The 16,391-nt window shown below is 41.1% G+C and overlaps 2 protein-coding genes and 1 long non-coding RNA gene across 4 annotated transcripts; all 3 read left to right on the top strand.

The window, feature by feature from the left end:
* The first annotated feature begins 635 nt into the window (after positions 1–635).
* On the top strand, positions 636–3,192 carry spmap2 (sperm microtubule associated protein 2). 2 transcript variants are annotated; one of them, XM_029461023.1, is made up of 7 exons: positions 636–672; positions 1,099–1,174; positions 1,790–1,851; positions 1,940–1,997; positions 2,180–2,306; positions 2,647–2,806; positions 2,882–3,192. In XM_029461023.1, the coding sequence occupies exons 2-7, from the start codon at positions 1,113–1,115 to the stop codon at positions 3,121–3,123; spliced, it is 711 nt and encodes a 236-aa protein (XP_029316883.1). In that variant the 5' UTR covers positions 636–672; positions 1,099–1,112; the 3' UTR covers positions 3,124–3,192. The 2 variants fall into 2 exon arrangements, with proteins under 2 accessions (XP_029316883.1, XP_029316884.1); XM_029461024.1 differs by having other exon boundaries at positions 637–672; positions 1,050–1,174.
* A 609-nt stretch (positions 3,193–3,801) lies between these two features.
* On the top strand, positions 3,802–7,896 carry LOC115026998 (uncharacterized). The gene is made up of 3 exons (XR_003834347.1): positions 3,802–3,820; positions 7,068–7,198; positions 7,773–7,896. It is a non-coding gene; the product is annotated as an uncharacterized LOC115026998 (long non-coding RNA).
* A 3,843-nt stretch (positions 7,897–11,739) lies between these two features.
* LOC115027698 (interleukin-6 receptor subunit beta) lies at positions 11,740–15,182 on the top strand. Its single transcript, XM_029461174.1, has 9 exons — positions 11,740–11,743; positions 12,025–12,237; positions 12,516–12,704; positions 12,856–12,960; positions 13,327–13,473; positions 13,771–13,902; positions 14,010–14,106; positions 14,195–14,276; positions 14,476–15,182. The coding sequence occupies exons 1-9, from the start codon at positions 11,740–11,742 to the stop codon at positions 15,166–15,168; spliced, it is 1,662 nt and encodes a 553-aa protein (XP_029317034.1). The 3' UTR covers positions 15,169–15,182.
* Positions 15,183–16,391: the final 1,209 nt, after the last annotated feature.

Genomic DNA, 16,391 nt, shown 5'->3' on the forward strand with positions numbered 1-16,391 from the left:
GACGTAAAGCTGAGGTGAGTTAAATGTGCTTTTATTGAGGCTGAGGTTTAATATCCTTAGTTTGAACATGTCCATGTCATCCAGCTCGCTTGTATTTACAGCCACAGAAAGATATTTAATATAGATTCAACATCTGCTTTTCTATTTCTTTTGTAAATGCGTGATTAATGCAAACTACCTTGGAATATAACGGAGAAGGAAAGTAAGTAATAATAATTTAAATAGCTTTTTAAAAGAAGAATAAAGGCTAAAATCTATAACCTATTACAAGTGATGCATAAAAGAGTTCACTCTGCCCGTTTCCAGAAACCACTTTGTACTCGGCCACAATACCAAACCACAAACCAGACCTGTCAATAATAATCTTTACGCATTCCTTTTTAAAAAGTTGATCTGATGTCCTCCAGACGAGAGAAATGTCTGCGACAAAAACTGCCATAAAATTAAACATTATTTTCCACGTTGACCGAATTACATTTTTAACCAACATAAATACTTAATGCAACTGTTGCAACGCAATGATCGAAAATTGCTAAATTAAAAAGCCTATAATATCCGTAGTGACTGTCTGCACCACACAGTCAGGCAGAGTTGACCACGTGACCGCGTCACATGATCCCCTAGCAACCAGCAGGTGTCGGTGTCAGCGCGAGAGAACACGGCGCAGTACAGGTAAACATAATTATAACTTTATAATACCTGTCGTATCTTTTTGTTCAGCGTTATTAATGTTATCAGCTACAGATTAAATCGTGTGGTTTCACATTTTGAGAGCCTGAAACCAGATAATGTTTAGAATCTGTAAATAATATATAATATAAGATGTCTCATACTAAAAGTCCATTTTGAAAACAGCCTTTTAGTGTCGATTCTGCGCAGGATATCACTTTAAATGACTTTTAATCTAGTTTCAGGTCTATCTTAAATGATTGTATTCTCTACTATTACGTTATAACCCACAATATCTGCAAATGTAAAAGTATGCTGACATATTGTTGTGCACACATTGTATGTGACAAAACATTCTGTTTATTTTCGTGTTTGTGAAGGAGGATGGCCTTCTGACAAGGGATCAATATGCTCTTCTTCCCTCAACAGCTTGAACTGTTTTCATGGCAACTCTGACGCAGAACCTCGCTCAACCCAAACCCAACCAACTCAGATATCCAGACCGGTAAGGCCAAGCTGAACCTCTCTCTCTCTCTCTCTCTGTCTCTCTCTCTCTCTCTCTCTCTCTCTTTCTCTCTCTCTCTCTCTCTCTCTCTCTGTCTTTCTCTCTCTCTCTCTCCTCTCTCTCTCTGTGTCTCTGTCTCTCTCTCATCTGTCTCTCTCTCTGTCTCTCTGTGTCTCTCTCTCTGTGTCTCTCTCTCTCTCTCTCTGTCTCTCTCTCTCTGTTTCTCTCTCTCTCTCTCTCTCTCTCTCTCTCTCTCTCTCTCTCTGTCTCTCTCTCTCTCTCTCTCTCTCTTTCTCTCTCTCTCTCTCTCTCTCTCTGTCTTTCTCTCTCTCTCTCTCCTCTCTCTCTCTGTGTCTCTGTCTCTCTCTCATCTGTCTCTCTCTCTGTCTCTCTGTGTCTCTCTCTCTGTGTCTCTCTCTCTCTCTCTCTGTCTCTCTCTCTCTGTTTCTCTCTCTCTCTCTCTCTCTCTCTCTCTCTCTCTCTCTCTGTCTCTCTCTGTCTCTCTCTCTCTGTCTCTCTCTCTGTCTCTCTCTGTCTCTCTCTCTCTCTCCCTCTCTCTCTCTCTGTCTCTCGCCCTTACTCTGATGTTCAGGCCTCGTTTTTGTTATTTTCCAGTCGTTCTGTTTACTGGCTGGATCAGCTGCCACCAGAGAAGACTGGATCCACCACCAAATCCGGTACATCTCTCTCTGCCCTGTTGTCTTCTATTTACACACCCGCCCTGTACTGCTTCTTTGTGATGCTCTGCATTGTTTTTCTTTGTAGAGTTAACCCCTCGCTGGTCGGAGCTATGTAGAAGTAAAAAGTTCTACACTCAAGTGACGTGAGTATAAGTTCTACTATGCAGACATCTTGACACGTCCTTTCTTTACTCATCCTCTTTTATTTTGTCACCTTTTCCTCTCCCTTTTAACATCTAACACTATCACTCTCCTCTCTCTTGCATGCTCTCCTTTTCCCTCTTCCTCCCCTACCTCCTCTATTCGTCTGTTTGTCCTTCCTCAGACTTTCTCCCATATGGGAGGTGAGTGAATCGGCTCTCAGAGCCGTCCCATCCGATCGGCTGTGTAATCTGGCTCAACCTCGGGCCCCTGCAGCTGGCTGGCAGCGGGAACGCCCACTTCTTGCCCGTGTGAGTAACACACACACACACACACACACACACACACGATTCACTGAGAAACTGCTGATCATGATCACTGTGAAGTATTTAAAAAGTCTGACGACTGAACTTAAAGGTTGTCTTGGAGTTTGTCTTACTCTGCTGTTTATTGGTGTTTTGACAGTAGGAGTCTAATAAGTTGAGCCAAGTTGTTGCACCTGACAGCAACACTATGATCTGACACTACTATCATTTCTAATGTAAACCACCGGTTGTTGACCAACCAACTGACTGACAAACATTGCCACCGAGTGATTGTGTGTGTGTGTATTTAATATAATCTTGTTCCTGACCTGAAATGTCATTGTAGTTGAACAGAATGACGCAGACGGCAGTCGCAACTTCACGAATTTGCCAGCTTTCCCAACCAAAAAGAAGGCCCGTTCTGGAGGGTTCCGGGCAGCAATCTAAACCTGCACCTCTGACTCATGTACCCTGCAAGGCATCGGCACACATAGAGCTACTTGCTAGTAAGATTGTGTAATGTTGCTCTATTGTGGCATTGTTTTACTTGCTATTTGACATGATTACTTTTATCTTCTCAGCCCCGAAGCACGACCACCCCAAGTTCGAAGGACAGCGCTCCGAGTGCTGGCCCGTCTCCAGAGTGGCGAGAAACTGCGTAGCCAGCCAGAGACTTCTTGAGCTGTCCGATCCCAAAGAGAGGAAAGCTCTGTTTGAGGGATACGACCCTTACGTAGTTAGCCGGGCAGCCCGCTCTGCCAGCCCCTCACCTCGGATTCAACAGCTCTGTCTACCTCTGCCTCGCAAATGTATCTCAAACTAAGAGAGATGAGATTTGATTTCTGGAGTGTTGATTGTTGTTCTTTTCCTCAATGTGATTAAAGTTGTTTCCATTCAACCTTGTGACAAAGTGCCTCTTATTTGATCAGTTTCACGAATACACCTGGTTTACTTGGTACACTGTTATACAACAAACAGAGAAGGAGATATTTTTCACTGCAGCTGAAATTGCTTTGAGACATCCTGTTGCACACATCCTTCACTTAGAAACAGGCTGAGAGCCAATGAGTCAGCTCTGCAGAGACATGCTGGAATCCAAATAATACATTTAAAATGGCTAAATGAACCATAACAATGTTTGTGGAACTAAAAAAGACAGCTAAATTATTTTTAAGATGTTGTTTGTACAACATGAACCTAATATTAGTCTATGAGTGGTGATGTGAGTGTAATCCACTTGAAATGATGGTTTACTTCCTTTTTATATAAAAAGAAAAGAGGTATCTTCATTGTTTATTTCTTTACATCTCCTGTTGGATTAAATACTTGTGAAATCAAATCCGACCTCCGCGTAAAGATATCCCCCCCCCGATACTCCAGGGGACCCCGAACCTCAGTTTTGGAACCTCAGGCGGCCGGGGCAGTGACGCACAGCGGGGCGGAACAGATGTGTTGTTCAAGATGAGAGGCGGCTGATCTTGCACAATCTAATAGACAGACTCGGTGAGGAGCTCACAACGGTAAGTGATTCAAACATTTCCGAGTCGTGTTTTATTTAGTGTCTTCAATGAACTTCACCTTGAACGTCTCGCGCAGGCTGATTGTAGCTCGTGTGTAGTTCAATAGTTTCACATATAGCTTCAACACATAGACGAAGGTGCATAGTTCATACTTCAAAGATGTGTATTCTTAATAACTCAGCTTCCCTGATGTGGTGGGAAGTAATGGCATTATAAGGTTGTTGTTTTTTAACAAGTTTAGTTAAGTTTAAGTTTATTTCTGTGTATATTTATATATATTTATACATTTATTGTTTTCTTGAGATTTCTTTAACTGTAATTAACCCTAAATGATTCGTTAATTAGTCGATTGGTTGATTTAAATTATTTTTGTGCCAATTTTAATAATTGATTTCCCTTTTTTTCTACAAGCAAATATACTAAAAGTTTTCTCGTTTTAAAATGTAAATATTAGTTTTTTTAAATCCTTGAAATGTGAATGTACTGTAGGCTAGACTTATAGTGTGTTGGACTGCTGGTCGGGCTAATATTATTATTATAATAATAATAATAATAATAATAATAATAATAATAATAATAATAATAAGCTTTATTTGTATAGCACCTTTCATACAAGAATTGTAGCCCAAAGTGCTTCACAGCAAAAACATAACAATTAGTACAAGGACAGAATAAGAGCATTTACAGTACAATAATCAAGGTGTAGATGTAAATGAGTCTGAAGTACCATTATAGAAATAGCCGAATTAAAATAGTATAAATAGCAGTAATAGCAGATAAAATAGCAGATAAATAGCAGATAAAATAGCAGCCTTTACACATTGTTTGACATTTTCATAATCCCTTTGTCTGTACTTTCATCTATATTTGTCTTTGCAAATAATCCACATCCTTTCTTCCTATCCCTGTTCTCTGCTTCCTTCTCCCATAACATAAACTGTCTTTATGTTCTTCCATTGTTTTCAACGCTTCAGATTTAATCTTTCTCTTTGACATTACTTTTTCCTCTTGCTCTCTCAACCTTACTTTTAACTTTCTTACTTCCTCAACACTAAATGATCGTCCTTCAGGAAAGCCAAGCTTAAAAATGTATGAAATCATTTCAATTAGTTTAAAGTGGCTAAGATAACAATATATAAAATATCACTATTAAAAGGCTAAAGTAAAGAGATATAAAATATCACCATTAAAAGGCTAAAGTAAAGAGATATAAAATATCACTATTAAAAGGCTAAAGTAAAGAGATATAAAATATCACCATTAAAAGGCTAAAGTAAAGAGATATGTTTTTAGCTTACTTTAGAAGATATTGAGCGAGCTTGCCTCTCTAATGTCTGCAGGTAAAGTGTTTCATAGCTTTGGTGCATAATTGCAAAGGGCTGCATCCCCGATTTTCTTTTGGATGTTTCTGGGAACATTTAATAAACCAGTAGTGGATGATCGTAATGTTCTTGGGGGCACATAGTTGATTAGAGAGTTGGCAGTGTAACTTTGTGCGATTGCGTTTAGGGCTTTGTATACAAGAAGTAGGACCTTAAAGTCAATTCTAAAAGTTAGTGGAAGCCAGTGTAGAGCGGCGAACACTGGACTGATGTGGTCTCTCCTCCTGGTTCTAGTCAGCAGCCTCGCTGCAGCGTTTTGGATGAGCTGAAGTCTCTCTGTTGTTTTTTTTGGGAGGCCGGTAAAAAGTGCATTACAGTAATCGAGTCGGCTTGAGATGAAAGCATGGATTAGTTTTTCAGCATCCTTTTGATTTATAAATTGTCAGATTTTAGCGTTATGTCTAAGGTGGAAGAATGATGTTTTTGTCACCTTGTTTATGTGGGATTTAAAGTTTAGATCTGAGTCTATGATAACACCAACTTGTGACTTCAGGTTTAATCTAAGGAGTAAGTTTCCCCATGTTATTCAGCATCATCTCTCTTTTTGTTACAGGACCTACTAGCAGGATTTCAGTTTTGTTCTCATTTAATTTTAAGAAATTATTGCTCATCTATTTATTTATTGCTGACAGACAGGTGGTGATGGAGTTAACAGCTGTAGCATCATTTGGTTCAGCAGAGATGTACAGTTGTGTGTCATCTGCGTAGCTATAGAAGCACACATTGTGTTCCCTAATGATGTCCCCCAGTGGTAGCATGTACAGGGAGAACAGTAATGGACCGAGGCAGCTCCCTTGTGGAACTCCAAAGTGTGCATCATGCTTCTCTGACACATGATCTCCAAGCCTGACAAAATACTTTCTCCCTTTGATATATGTTCTGAACCAGTTTAATACACAGTCAGAAAGACCAACCAGTTTTTCCAGACGATTAATTAGGATGTCATGGTCGATCGTGTCAAATGCTGCGCTCAGGTCTAGCAGGATGAGAATTGAGACCTTGTTTGTGTCAGAGTTTAGTCTGAGGTCACTAATTATTTTAGTCAGAGCAGTTTCGGTGCTGTGGCAATTTTGCTGATGAATGGAAGGTTAGATAAGTGCTATAAATAATAATGGAATACAATATCAAATGTAATACTTAATTATGTAAACAATTCTGTAACAATGTTGAATTAGTCCTACTAAAATATAAATATTGTTCCAAAGTATATACTAACAACATAAATTAGTATGGTAAATTAAAGTAATTATAATGTCACGTGTAGAGTAACTGGGATCAAAGGACAAATAAGAATATTGTAAAAGTATAATTAACATCACCTCGGCCAGGTGCAACTTTAAAATGCAGTGTTACCATGCAGTCCAGTACGATGCCACCACAACCAACACCCGTGAAAATGAGTTGAAGAAAGACTTCTCACTCAGGGTAACCACAATCTGTGTTTTAAGGTTTTCAAAGATTGGATTTATTGCAGAGCTTTTACTTTACCTGATAAGACACCTGTCTCTGACCTGGAGCTACTCCCTCATGTTTGTGAGTCTGAGCTCTTACACCAAGGTTAGGTTGAAATGCTTTTAATGGTGAAAGATCAGACCTGAAATGATGTCCTTCACACCCAAACCCACCAGACCCACTTCCAATAGTCCCTTCTTTGACAAACTGCTACGTTTCACAATGTTTGACAAGTGGGCGAATAAAAACTGAGAACGCAGCTAAAGGGCTCAAAACAATGAAAATGTTGTTGTGAAACTTGTTTTACTACACAGGAAGCTATTTCAAGCAAAATGATGTAACCAGATTATTCAACCTGCACTGTCGCTTTCTGAATCTTTGTAAAACTTGACTGCTTGTTCTTCTATTTCTAGCTGAGTCGTTGTTAGTGTGATGGGGAACGTGAGTGAGCAGGTCTGCACCGCCAGGAGAGATCAGGTGGTGTTCATGGAGCGGAGCCCGGCCGTGGTGTGGATCTGCCTGCTGGGTGCCGGCCTCGCTCTGGGTAAAGTCTCTCCTTTTTAGAATCCAGAGCAGACGCACTGATTTCGATCCAGTGTGGTGAAAAGTGCTGATATTGGTGTGAATGTCGGTTGTGGTTAGAGGATGCAAATCATTATTATTGGAGAGGTGCGATGATTCGTTATGCAAATAAGATCATGTCACGAAGCAGGGAGTTGATTACTATCAAAACTGGTTTGGACAGATAAATATAGCAAACATGTTCATCTGTTTTTCACAGTTACTGCACGTTAGTAATGCCTTCAGGTTCTTAAGTATTTGACAGGATACAATCGTGTAAAGAGTTTTGTTTTGCCAATGTTTGTAATGAAGCATTTAATGGCCGATGTTTGGCAACATTTGTCTCATGGAACAGATTCACTAAACACACCTATCTACACTTTTCTACCAGTTAAACAAATGTTCTGCATGAAGATGTTTTTCCAAACCACAGCTCGTGCATTACATTCAATGTGCTTATAGCTTCATAACAAACCGAAATCTCCCAATTTAGTCATGTTGCTTAGGCACTGAAACTGCCCCTCCATGCCGTAACTCCAGCCTCTTTCCATCCTCAGCCTTGTCTCCAGCCATCTCCGTTACAACCTCCCAGGCTGACCCCCGACCCCCGCAGCTGATTGGCTGTGTGTTCCTGAATCGAGCTAACATCACCTGCAGCTGGGAGGGTGGAGACACCGCGACGACAAACTACACCCTGCAAGTTCATTTGGTGTTTAAGTGAGGCAAAAACATTCCTTTAATATGTTAGAAGTCATGCTCAGCACTTGATTCAGGTGTTTTAGTACCTTTTTTATTTGTAAAGTCAATGTCATTCTTCGAAATATGATGGTATTTAAAAGTGTTTTTGGTGGCGATGCTGCCCAACACTTGAGTAGGTCTTCAGCTGGGATCTGTTGTCTGTGACGGCTATAGCAAAGGATTTCCATCATTTTAATTCTCCTCACCAATTCAGTGGGCCTTTGTTCCCTGTGTGGAAGCATTTGCATCTTTTGTTTCTCCACCCATTTAGTCCGTTTGTTTCCACTTAAGGAAAAGGCTGGTGTTGTTCTTTCATTTCCATATTGTCAAAGCCCGAAACCAACAATATGTTTGTTCATCTCTTAATAAGAAATTAGTTTTTTCTCGTTAAATTTACGACTTTAATCTTGTGAATTTACGACTTAATCTAATATTACTCAACTGTGGATTAAAACACATTTGCTGTTCTAGTGAGTATTTACAGCAGCAGGATACTTTGTGTTGAATTGACACAAAATAAACTTCAGTCGTAGTTTCTGGACACTAATGGAGCTTTATATCACATAGAAATAAGATGGATCCAGCTTTTGCGTCACAGATAATACTTGTTTACAATAAGAGAAATATAGAATAATGCTATCCTTATTCTTTAACTCACCTGCTAAATAGATATCTAGTAGACTGTTCACTCACTCAAAATGCTCATTTGTCAGCAACACACTTAAATGTTGTCCTATCACTTAAAAAGTTCCTTAATTTGTTTCAAATTGTGCAACCAATCATTTTGTAAGAGTTTGTCCAACAAGCGCTAAATGAATTATTATGAGTAATAATGTGGCACAGAGGATACAGTTACTAGAAAGAGTTTGACAAACAGTTTTAATTTACTCTTTTTTTATGACAGTAATATCCAACTTGAGCTTCCATTTTACATTTCTGCAGCCTGTGAAGTTTTTAAACTTCTGAAATGAGCGTTTTCCACGAGTAAGCAGGAAACACATAAAAGTGTCTCAAATGTTCCTTTGATGTCTGACATGGTATCGTCAGTTCATGTTATACTTGCAAAGCTGAGCCTTTGCACACATTTCTACTGATTGCCTGGTAGTATTTGACCCTAAAAACCTAACTTTCCTTGCACTTAGGATGGTTTCTTTCTAAATCTAGTGGGATAAATGTTATTTTTATCTCAAAAATGATCCAGATAATATGCAGTCAGGTCAAAAACCCTTCATTCAAACCATGCTATTGACTAACCCAACATTTATTTCTCTACCTGCAGTGTGTGCACCAGAAAATGGAGCAGTTTGTCACCAGAAGACAGATCACGTTTATTCCTCACAAGGTAAGACTTCTCAACTTATCTGTACTCTTGTGTCTTGTGTAGCAGGAACAGCGACTTCCACTCCGTGATGCAACCGTGTGGTGCAGAATGAGAATCTAGAACCTTGCTAATCAGTGTTTGTGACAGATTTAAAAATATGCGGTCAAATTCCATAATCCACGTTGTCTGCTTTGCCCAAAATGAAAGTTGCAACATTGTGTTTGAGAAAGGAGACAATTCTGCACAGCATGTATGAGCGGTGTTGGTTTATAGGTTTTGTGTGTGACTTCGCACTTAACTGAAACACATGCATCTATTAGCTTGTGGTTTTGAACCTGTTTGTGTGTTTGCTTGTTGACTATTGTGCCCAGAGGACTTATATTGGTGTGTGTGTGTGTGTGTGTGTGTGTGTGTGTGTGTGTGTGTGTGTGTGTGTGTGTGTGTGTGTGTGTGTGTGTGTGTGTGTGTGTGTGTGTGTGTGTGTGTGGGTGTTGGTGTGTTCTATTTTTGTATTTGGGGATGCACGGATCACCACACAGCAATAAGAAGACGTTTCCCTGCACCACGTCTGACACCAGCTGCACGGTGGCGTTCATAAGCACAGTGAGAAACTGCTTTTGCATCACCATCACAGCACACGGTCACAACCGGAGCATATCGTCCCAACCTCGGTGTCAGTCTGGCAGGACTGAAGGTGAGACTGCTGTGCTTCCCCCTACTTGCACCCTTGTTGTTCCTCTCTCCTTTCTCACTCTCCTCTCCCTGTCTCTCTCAGTGATGTTGCCTGCAGTGACTTTGGTCAGCACAGAGCCAGTCAGCGGGAGTCCAAAGTGTCTGACTGTAACCTGGAGCCACACGTTGTCTGACTTTCCTGTGGCTCGCTCTGAAATCAAAGCTGGACTCCTGAATTCCCAAATAGAGTTCACAGCACAGGGGCAGGTGTGACCAAACACAAAACCATACACCCGCATGAAGGAACATCCCTTAAATTAAATGTGCATGGTGTAGCATTTTAAGATATCGAAACAACACATATCAGCGATGCCATTACCACGACATCCTGGGTTTTTAATGTGTTGTAATGTTACAGAGATCAAACAGATGTCTCACAAAATCTGAGCAAGCGACACACAATTTAAAAAGCTACCAGGCGTCCTTACCTGGTTAGTAAACACACTGTAAAGCTGTATAATTATTAAAATGAAGCACCTTTCAATAAAGAGTAAAGACAGACGTGTAGCTTCCTCACCTTACTTGGCCCTATTTATCTTTCCTATACAGATTGATGCTCAGGTCGAAACGGTTATAGTGAAAGACCACAGCTTCCTGGTTTGTCTCTTCAGGCCTGACACTTTATACAGCATCAGGCTTCGTCACAACTTTAATGGCTCAAAGAGTCCCTGGAGCCCGTGGAGCAATACCTACCAGGGAAGGACAGGAGAGGACGGTGAGAGGAAACTTGAGTTGACCAACTTGTGTATTCGATCGATCACTGTATACCTCCTTAATAATGAAACCAGTACTGGATGTTACGATTTAAATGGTAAAGGCTGCACAGTGCTTTGAGTTAAAGGTTGGCATGCTAATTATGTACTGAGTATTGGACAAGTTGAACATCGAAAGGAAAATTCAGGGAATCACCAAAGTTATTGCAGTTAACCCTGAGGCGGACATGAATGTGTGCATACGGCAATCCTTCCAGTAGAGGAGTAACGCCTACACGTTTTGAAACATTTAGACCTGACAAGATCCAAGTAGAATCGAAAGCGTAATCAATAAAACTTGTGTGGCATGGAGTAAGAGTGCAGGCATTCCCTTTTTCTTCATTGACGCTGTTTTTCCGATTGCTTTGCACTTAATTCATGAGCGTATAGTAAATCTACTTCAATCCAATAGAGATATTTCACTTGAAACCACAAATGTCAACCTCCAAGTTTGTGCCAATCCATCCAGTAAATGTTGAGGAACATTTGACCAGCTGCTGGTACTATGAGAAGTTATCACATCAGCAATTAGCGAAGCGAAGGAGAAAGAGATATAGGGACGTACAAAACATTTCCACATCGCACTTTGGCTTTCACTGCTGGCAAAAAGTATGCATACCACCTTCTTGTCATTGTATTTTCTGTGGAACTGCAGGGCTAGGTCTTGAACAAATTTCTGATCTTATCTTATAACACGTTCTGCTATATTGCCTTCAAATATATATATATATATATTTAACATAATCTTCCCTTCTTATACCAGCACCGACTGCTGCACCAGCCTTCTGGAGGCGAGTGAAACAAACAGACAAGGAAGGTTGGAGACTCATCTCACTGCTCTGGAAGGTGTGTGTGTGTGTGTGTGTGTGTGTGTGTGTGTGTGTGTGTGTGTGTGTGTGTGTGTGTGTGTGTGTGTGTGTGTGTGTGTGTGTGTGTGGTGTGTGTGTGGGTGGGCGGCGGAATTGTGTGGGAATTTGCGTCATGAGTGATTCCTTTTATCACCTTGAGCTTTGGAGTTTTACATTTAAATAACCTTTAAGTAACCATCTCCTCACTGTCCCTAGCGTGTAATGTCTCTATGAAATCGTTTATTTAATGTGTTATAGTCTGATTCAACCATAACTGAGAAAGCTGCAGGGAGAGAAAATTCAATTCCATACAATCTCTGTTTATACAACAGGATATTCTGATTTAAACCTCCATCATCTCACAGCAGCTCACATTTGCTTCTTGCTTCCTGTTTTCAGCCCTTGCCTCACTTTCTAGCGAATGGCCGAGTCCTCTTCTTCAATGTGACGTGTCGCACAGGAAGCGCTCAGGTCCTGAACGATCACGGGAGCTGCAGAGATTTGCACCCTACGAGCACTTCCTGTAGCTTTCTCCTGCCTGCTGGACGATGCTCCTGCGCTCTGACGGCCTCCACCTCTGCAGGGACTTCGCCAGAAGCCCTTATATGGTTCAGTGGAGCTTCAGAGACGGGTAGGGTCTCACCTCCATGAATGCTTCATCTGAGACTCAAATTCTCAACATAAACTTAGTTGCTTCATCAGTTTAAATATTTTTTCTACTGCAAGATGGACGTCATAGGGAGGAAAATCCAGTACTTAAGTGTCTTAGTGAAGTGTTGTTCCACCTCGAGTCGCCTTTGCTCGGATTCTCCACGTCTCTAGATACTGAAATCAGAATATTAAACTTACCAATTTAGGCTTTTTGCTTTTCAATGTACATAATCTCATGTCTCCTTTATTCCTCTTCAGAGCCCCCACCCCCGAGCCAAGTCACTGCAAGTCCACTGGGTGACAGTGACTTGGATGTTCGCTGGACGGCTCCGATCGATTGGTCGACGAGCGGCTCAGTAGTGCAGTGGTTTGCTGTCAGAGAGCAGAACAGCAGCATCGTGCACTGGGAAAGGCTGAATAGTTCCTGCACATCGCTGGTCATCAGCGGTAATCCAACAATACGTGAAACAGCTTATTGTGTATAATATTATGTCCCATTATTTAGAAATGATGAGGTGATTAGTCGTGGATCTTTCTTTTTATTCATCAAGTAGAATTAGAAATACTGATAAGTACTTTCATCTTTGTGTTGCTTTAGACGGAGTAAAGCCGATGGAGCGTTATGCTGTTTCTGTCAAAGCGCTGTACGGTGAACGAGGGGTGGGGCAGAACAGGACTGTTCACGTTTATACACGCCAAGGAGGTATGTTATCTACATGGCACGTGTAATGTCTCATACCAAGCTGTGAGACCAGGACAGTGTTACAGCTCACAGATATTATTTTCTTTTTTGTAAAGGCTCTGTCATTTCTTCAAACAGCTGGGAAGAGTAGTACTGCGCAAACGTTATTAAAAAAGGAGAACATTTGCATTGTTTGGCGACTACTTTTGCTGCTGCTGAACACATTTGATCGTATTCGCTGTGTGTGTGAGACCTGTCAATATCTGCTCAGCTGGTTGAAACAACAACAAGTTACATCAGTTGTTGTGAAATAGAGACAGAGATCCAGCCTTGTTCTCACAACATGTCCTGCGCTTGATCCTCATCGCCCTCCCTGCTCGTATGTAGCGCCCTCAGCTGGTCCTGCGGTGGCGGTGGGGCAGATCTCCGGCAGCAGAGTGGAGCTCGTGTGGCGTGCTGTACCTGTGGAGCTGCTTCATGGTTTCATCCGCAACTACTCAATCATCTACACAACAGAAGACCAACTAGCCACGAGTGAGTGATACACACACATTCAGGCGGGCCTGCACTTCACACATATATGGATCCAGACGTTGCCTTTGTTTCAAAATGTAATATTCCACATTAAAAACACAACCACAGAAACAGAAATCAGTTACAAATGATTTAGTAAATCTTTTAAAACACTAACTTCATTCAGATACTTAGTTTATAGATGTTGTTGTTTGTTTGTTGTTTTATTATATTCTGTAGTTTTTACTTTATTACCATCCATATTCTTTATTACTTCATCACATTTTGTCCATGTTGTTCCTTTTCTTGTTTAATCAGGAGTGGTTGTGCCTGGTCACGTTCTCCGTCACTCTCTGAGGAATCTGTCACCTGGTAACTACGACATCTTCATGCGGGCCAACACTGACGCTGGAGCCGGAGCAGCTGGGCCCAAAGCTAATGTGCACATAGGTGAAGACACACACACACACACACATAGATACACACACTGTACCCTCAAGATGAAAAAACATACATTGCTCTATCTTTAACTTGACTTTGTGTGTTTGTGTGTGAAGGCTCTGAGGAAATCTCGATCGGGATGTATGCCATCCTGCCTCTCATCCTGACTTCACTGGCGCTGGGGCTGACGGCCTGCCTGGCACAGAATAAGCTGTAAGTTCAGAGTCATACTCGTCATTTTATGAAATTATGTTTGGTTTTTTTCATTCTGAAATCTTTATCCTAACAAATAACCTTGTAGGGTGAAGCAGAAGCTGTGTCAACACGTCCCTGATCCTTCCAACAGCAGCTTGGCCCACTGGAGCCCAAAAAACACTTTGGAGGTAACCTTTAACCCCTGACCCCTCTCCCATCAACTGTCTCCTAGATCCTAACATACTGTAGGCCCACACATTACCACCTACCCGGCACCAAACCGCATACACGATATGTTAATGTTGTGTAATAACCCAGTTATTGCAGGTTTGAAGAGTATATCCCCAAACTAAACATTTTTATCTGATTTTTGTTTCCCCCCCTCAGAGTATGAAGCGGCCTGCAGTGTCAGAGAAGAACAAAATCAAATACTCAGAAGTTGTTTTGCTTGGTGAAAGTGAGCTGCAGAACTCCGACCCAGACCAGGATCTCGTCTATCAAAGTAACCTCCAAACATATTCTCTTCACTGCTACTCTCCGCTCCCGGTTTCAGGGGCTCAGACACCTCAAGATACCAGAAGATCTGAGAAGAAGTGTGTCAAAAGCCCAACTAGAGCCAAGACGACCTCCAACACTGATCTCTCCTTCATCTACTCCAATGTCCTCTTCTCTCAGACCCTCAAAGGTCTCCCTACTCCCCTCATATCCCCCTCATACGTCCAAACCAATGACTTGCAGCACAACACTTGCAGCGTTCATGACGTTAAGCTCCAGCTAGGTGGAGACAGTGAGCCATCTGTGTCTCTGCAGGGCTGGAGCGCCACCCGATCAGATTCATCTCTTTCCCAAACAGAGAAACTGAAAAGCTTCCATCTTTTCCTGAAACAGCATCAAACCTCCGTCTCCTTCCATTCGTCCCCCTACCTGCTTTATCACCCAGCTGAGGTCACGTCGCCCCAGGCCGACACCTTCCCTCGCCCTGATGACACTGTTAATACGACGCGTTCACCTTTTCCTCCCTGTATGTTTGTGGATTTCTCCTACTGTCCTGCAGTGTCATCCGTTTCCCCTGTTGTTTAGTTTCATGTCGGGGAAATAAAACTTTCATTTGTTTTATCACAGTGTACATTCAAAATATACAACCCCCCCCCCCCCCCCCCCCCCCCCCCCTTTGACTTTTTAATATAACGTCCTTTTTTTCTTTTCTTTAAATGGAGATTGTTTGTCAGAAACATGTTTTATAACAAGAGATTAGATTTTATCTGGCATTTTTAAATGCTCAGTATTAGGAATGTAACGATAAATCACGAGACGGTTAAATCGCGATGCAAATATGCGGCGATTCAAAAAATGTATCGTGGCACTCTTTTTAAACAGCAGAGGGCGCTATCTACTTTTGACTTCGCTTGTTCTCCTCTCACTCGCTGTATCAAGACGCAAAGACATAGCGGGTGAACGTTTGGAAATCGAGGACGCACCATCCTGTTTCAAATCAGAGGTGTGGCAGCGTGTAAGACAAAAGAAATATGAAAAATAACATGCATTGTTCTGCATAGGTTTTACCCTACCTAAAAAAATAATTAAATTGGATAAAGAAAAGAGAAGTGAACATATATTTTGTTGATATTTTCTTAAAAAAGTAATGATTTTTTGTCTTCAATGTCATTTTGTAAAAAAATACAAAAAAATGTGAAAGAATCGTATCGCGATCCCAGTATTGTGAATTGTATCGAATCGTAAGTTGACTGTATCGTTACATCAGATCGACACCACTGTAATATCTTTTCTATATGTAGCAGGAGCCAGCAGCCATTTAACTTAGCTTAGCTTAGCTTAGCTTAGCTTAGCTTAGCTTAGCATAATGAATCACGCGAAACAGCTAGCCTGGAAAACTGAAGTGTAAAAACAATAATTTGTGGTCCTACACAGATTGTTTCCCCCTGCTTCCTTCCAGTCTTTATGCTAAGCTAAGTTAAGCTAATTGTGCTGTAGCTTCATATTTACCGTACAGTCACGACAGTGGTATTGATCTTTTCACGTAAGGCAAGAAAGCCATTAAGCACAGTCACTCTGTTGGACATAGATATGACAAAACATAAAGGCGGGACGGATACTTTCACTGTATTATTCGTGATTGACTTTTCATATTTTTGTACATGTTTGATCCTCTGTGAAGATTTATACGTATTTTTGACTTTGTGGTACTTTAAACAGCTGATACATATAATGTACAGTATACTTGTTTTATATGTCTTGAATGCTGAAGAATGTAAATAACACAAAACGTCTTCTGTACATAACGT

Source organism: Cottoperca gobio, chromosome 22 (genome assembly GCF_900634415.1).
Source record: "Cottoperca gobio chromosome 22, fCotGob3.1, whole genome shotgun sequence".
Classification (NCBI taxonomy): Eukaryota; Metazoa; Chordata; class Actinopteri; order Perciformes; family Bovichtidae; genus Cottoperca; species Cottoperca gobio.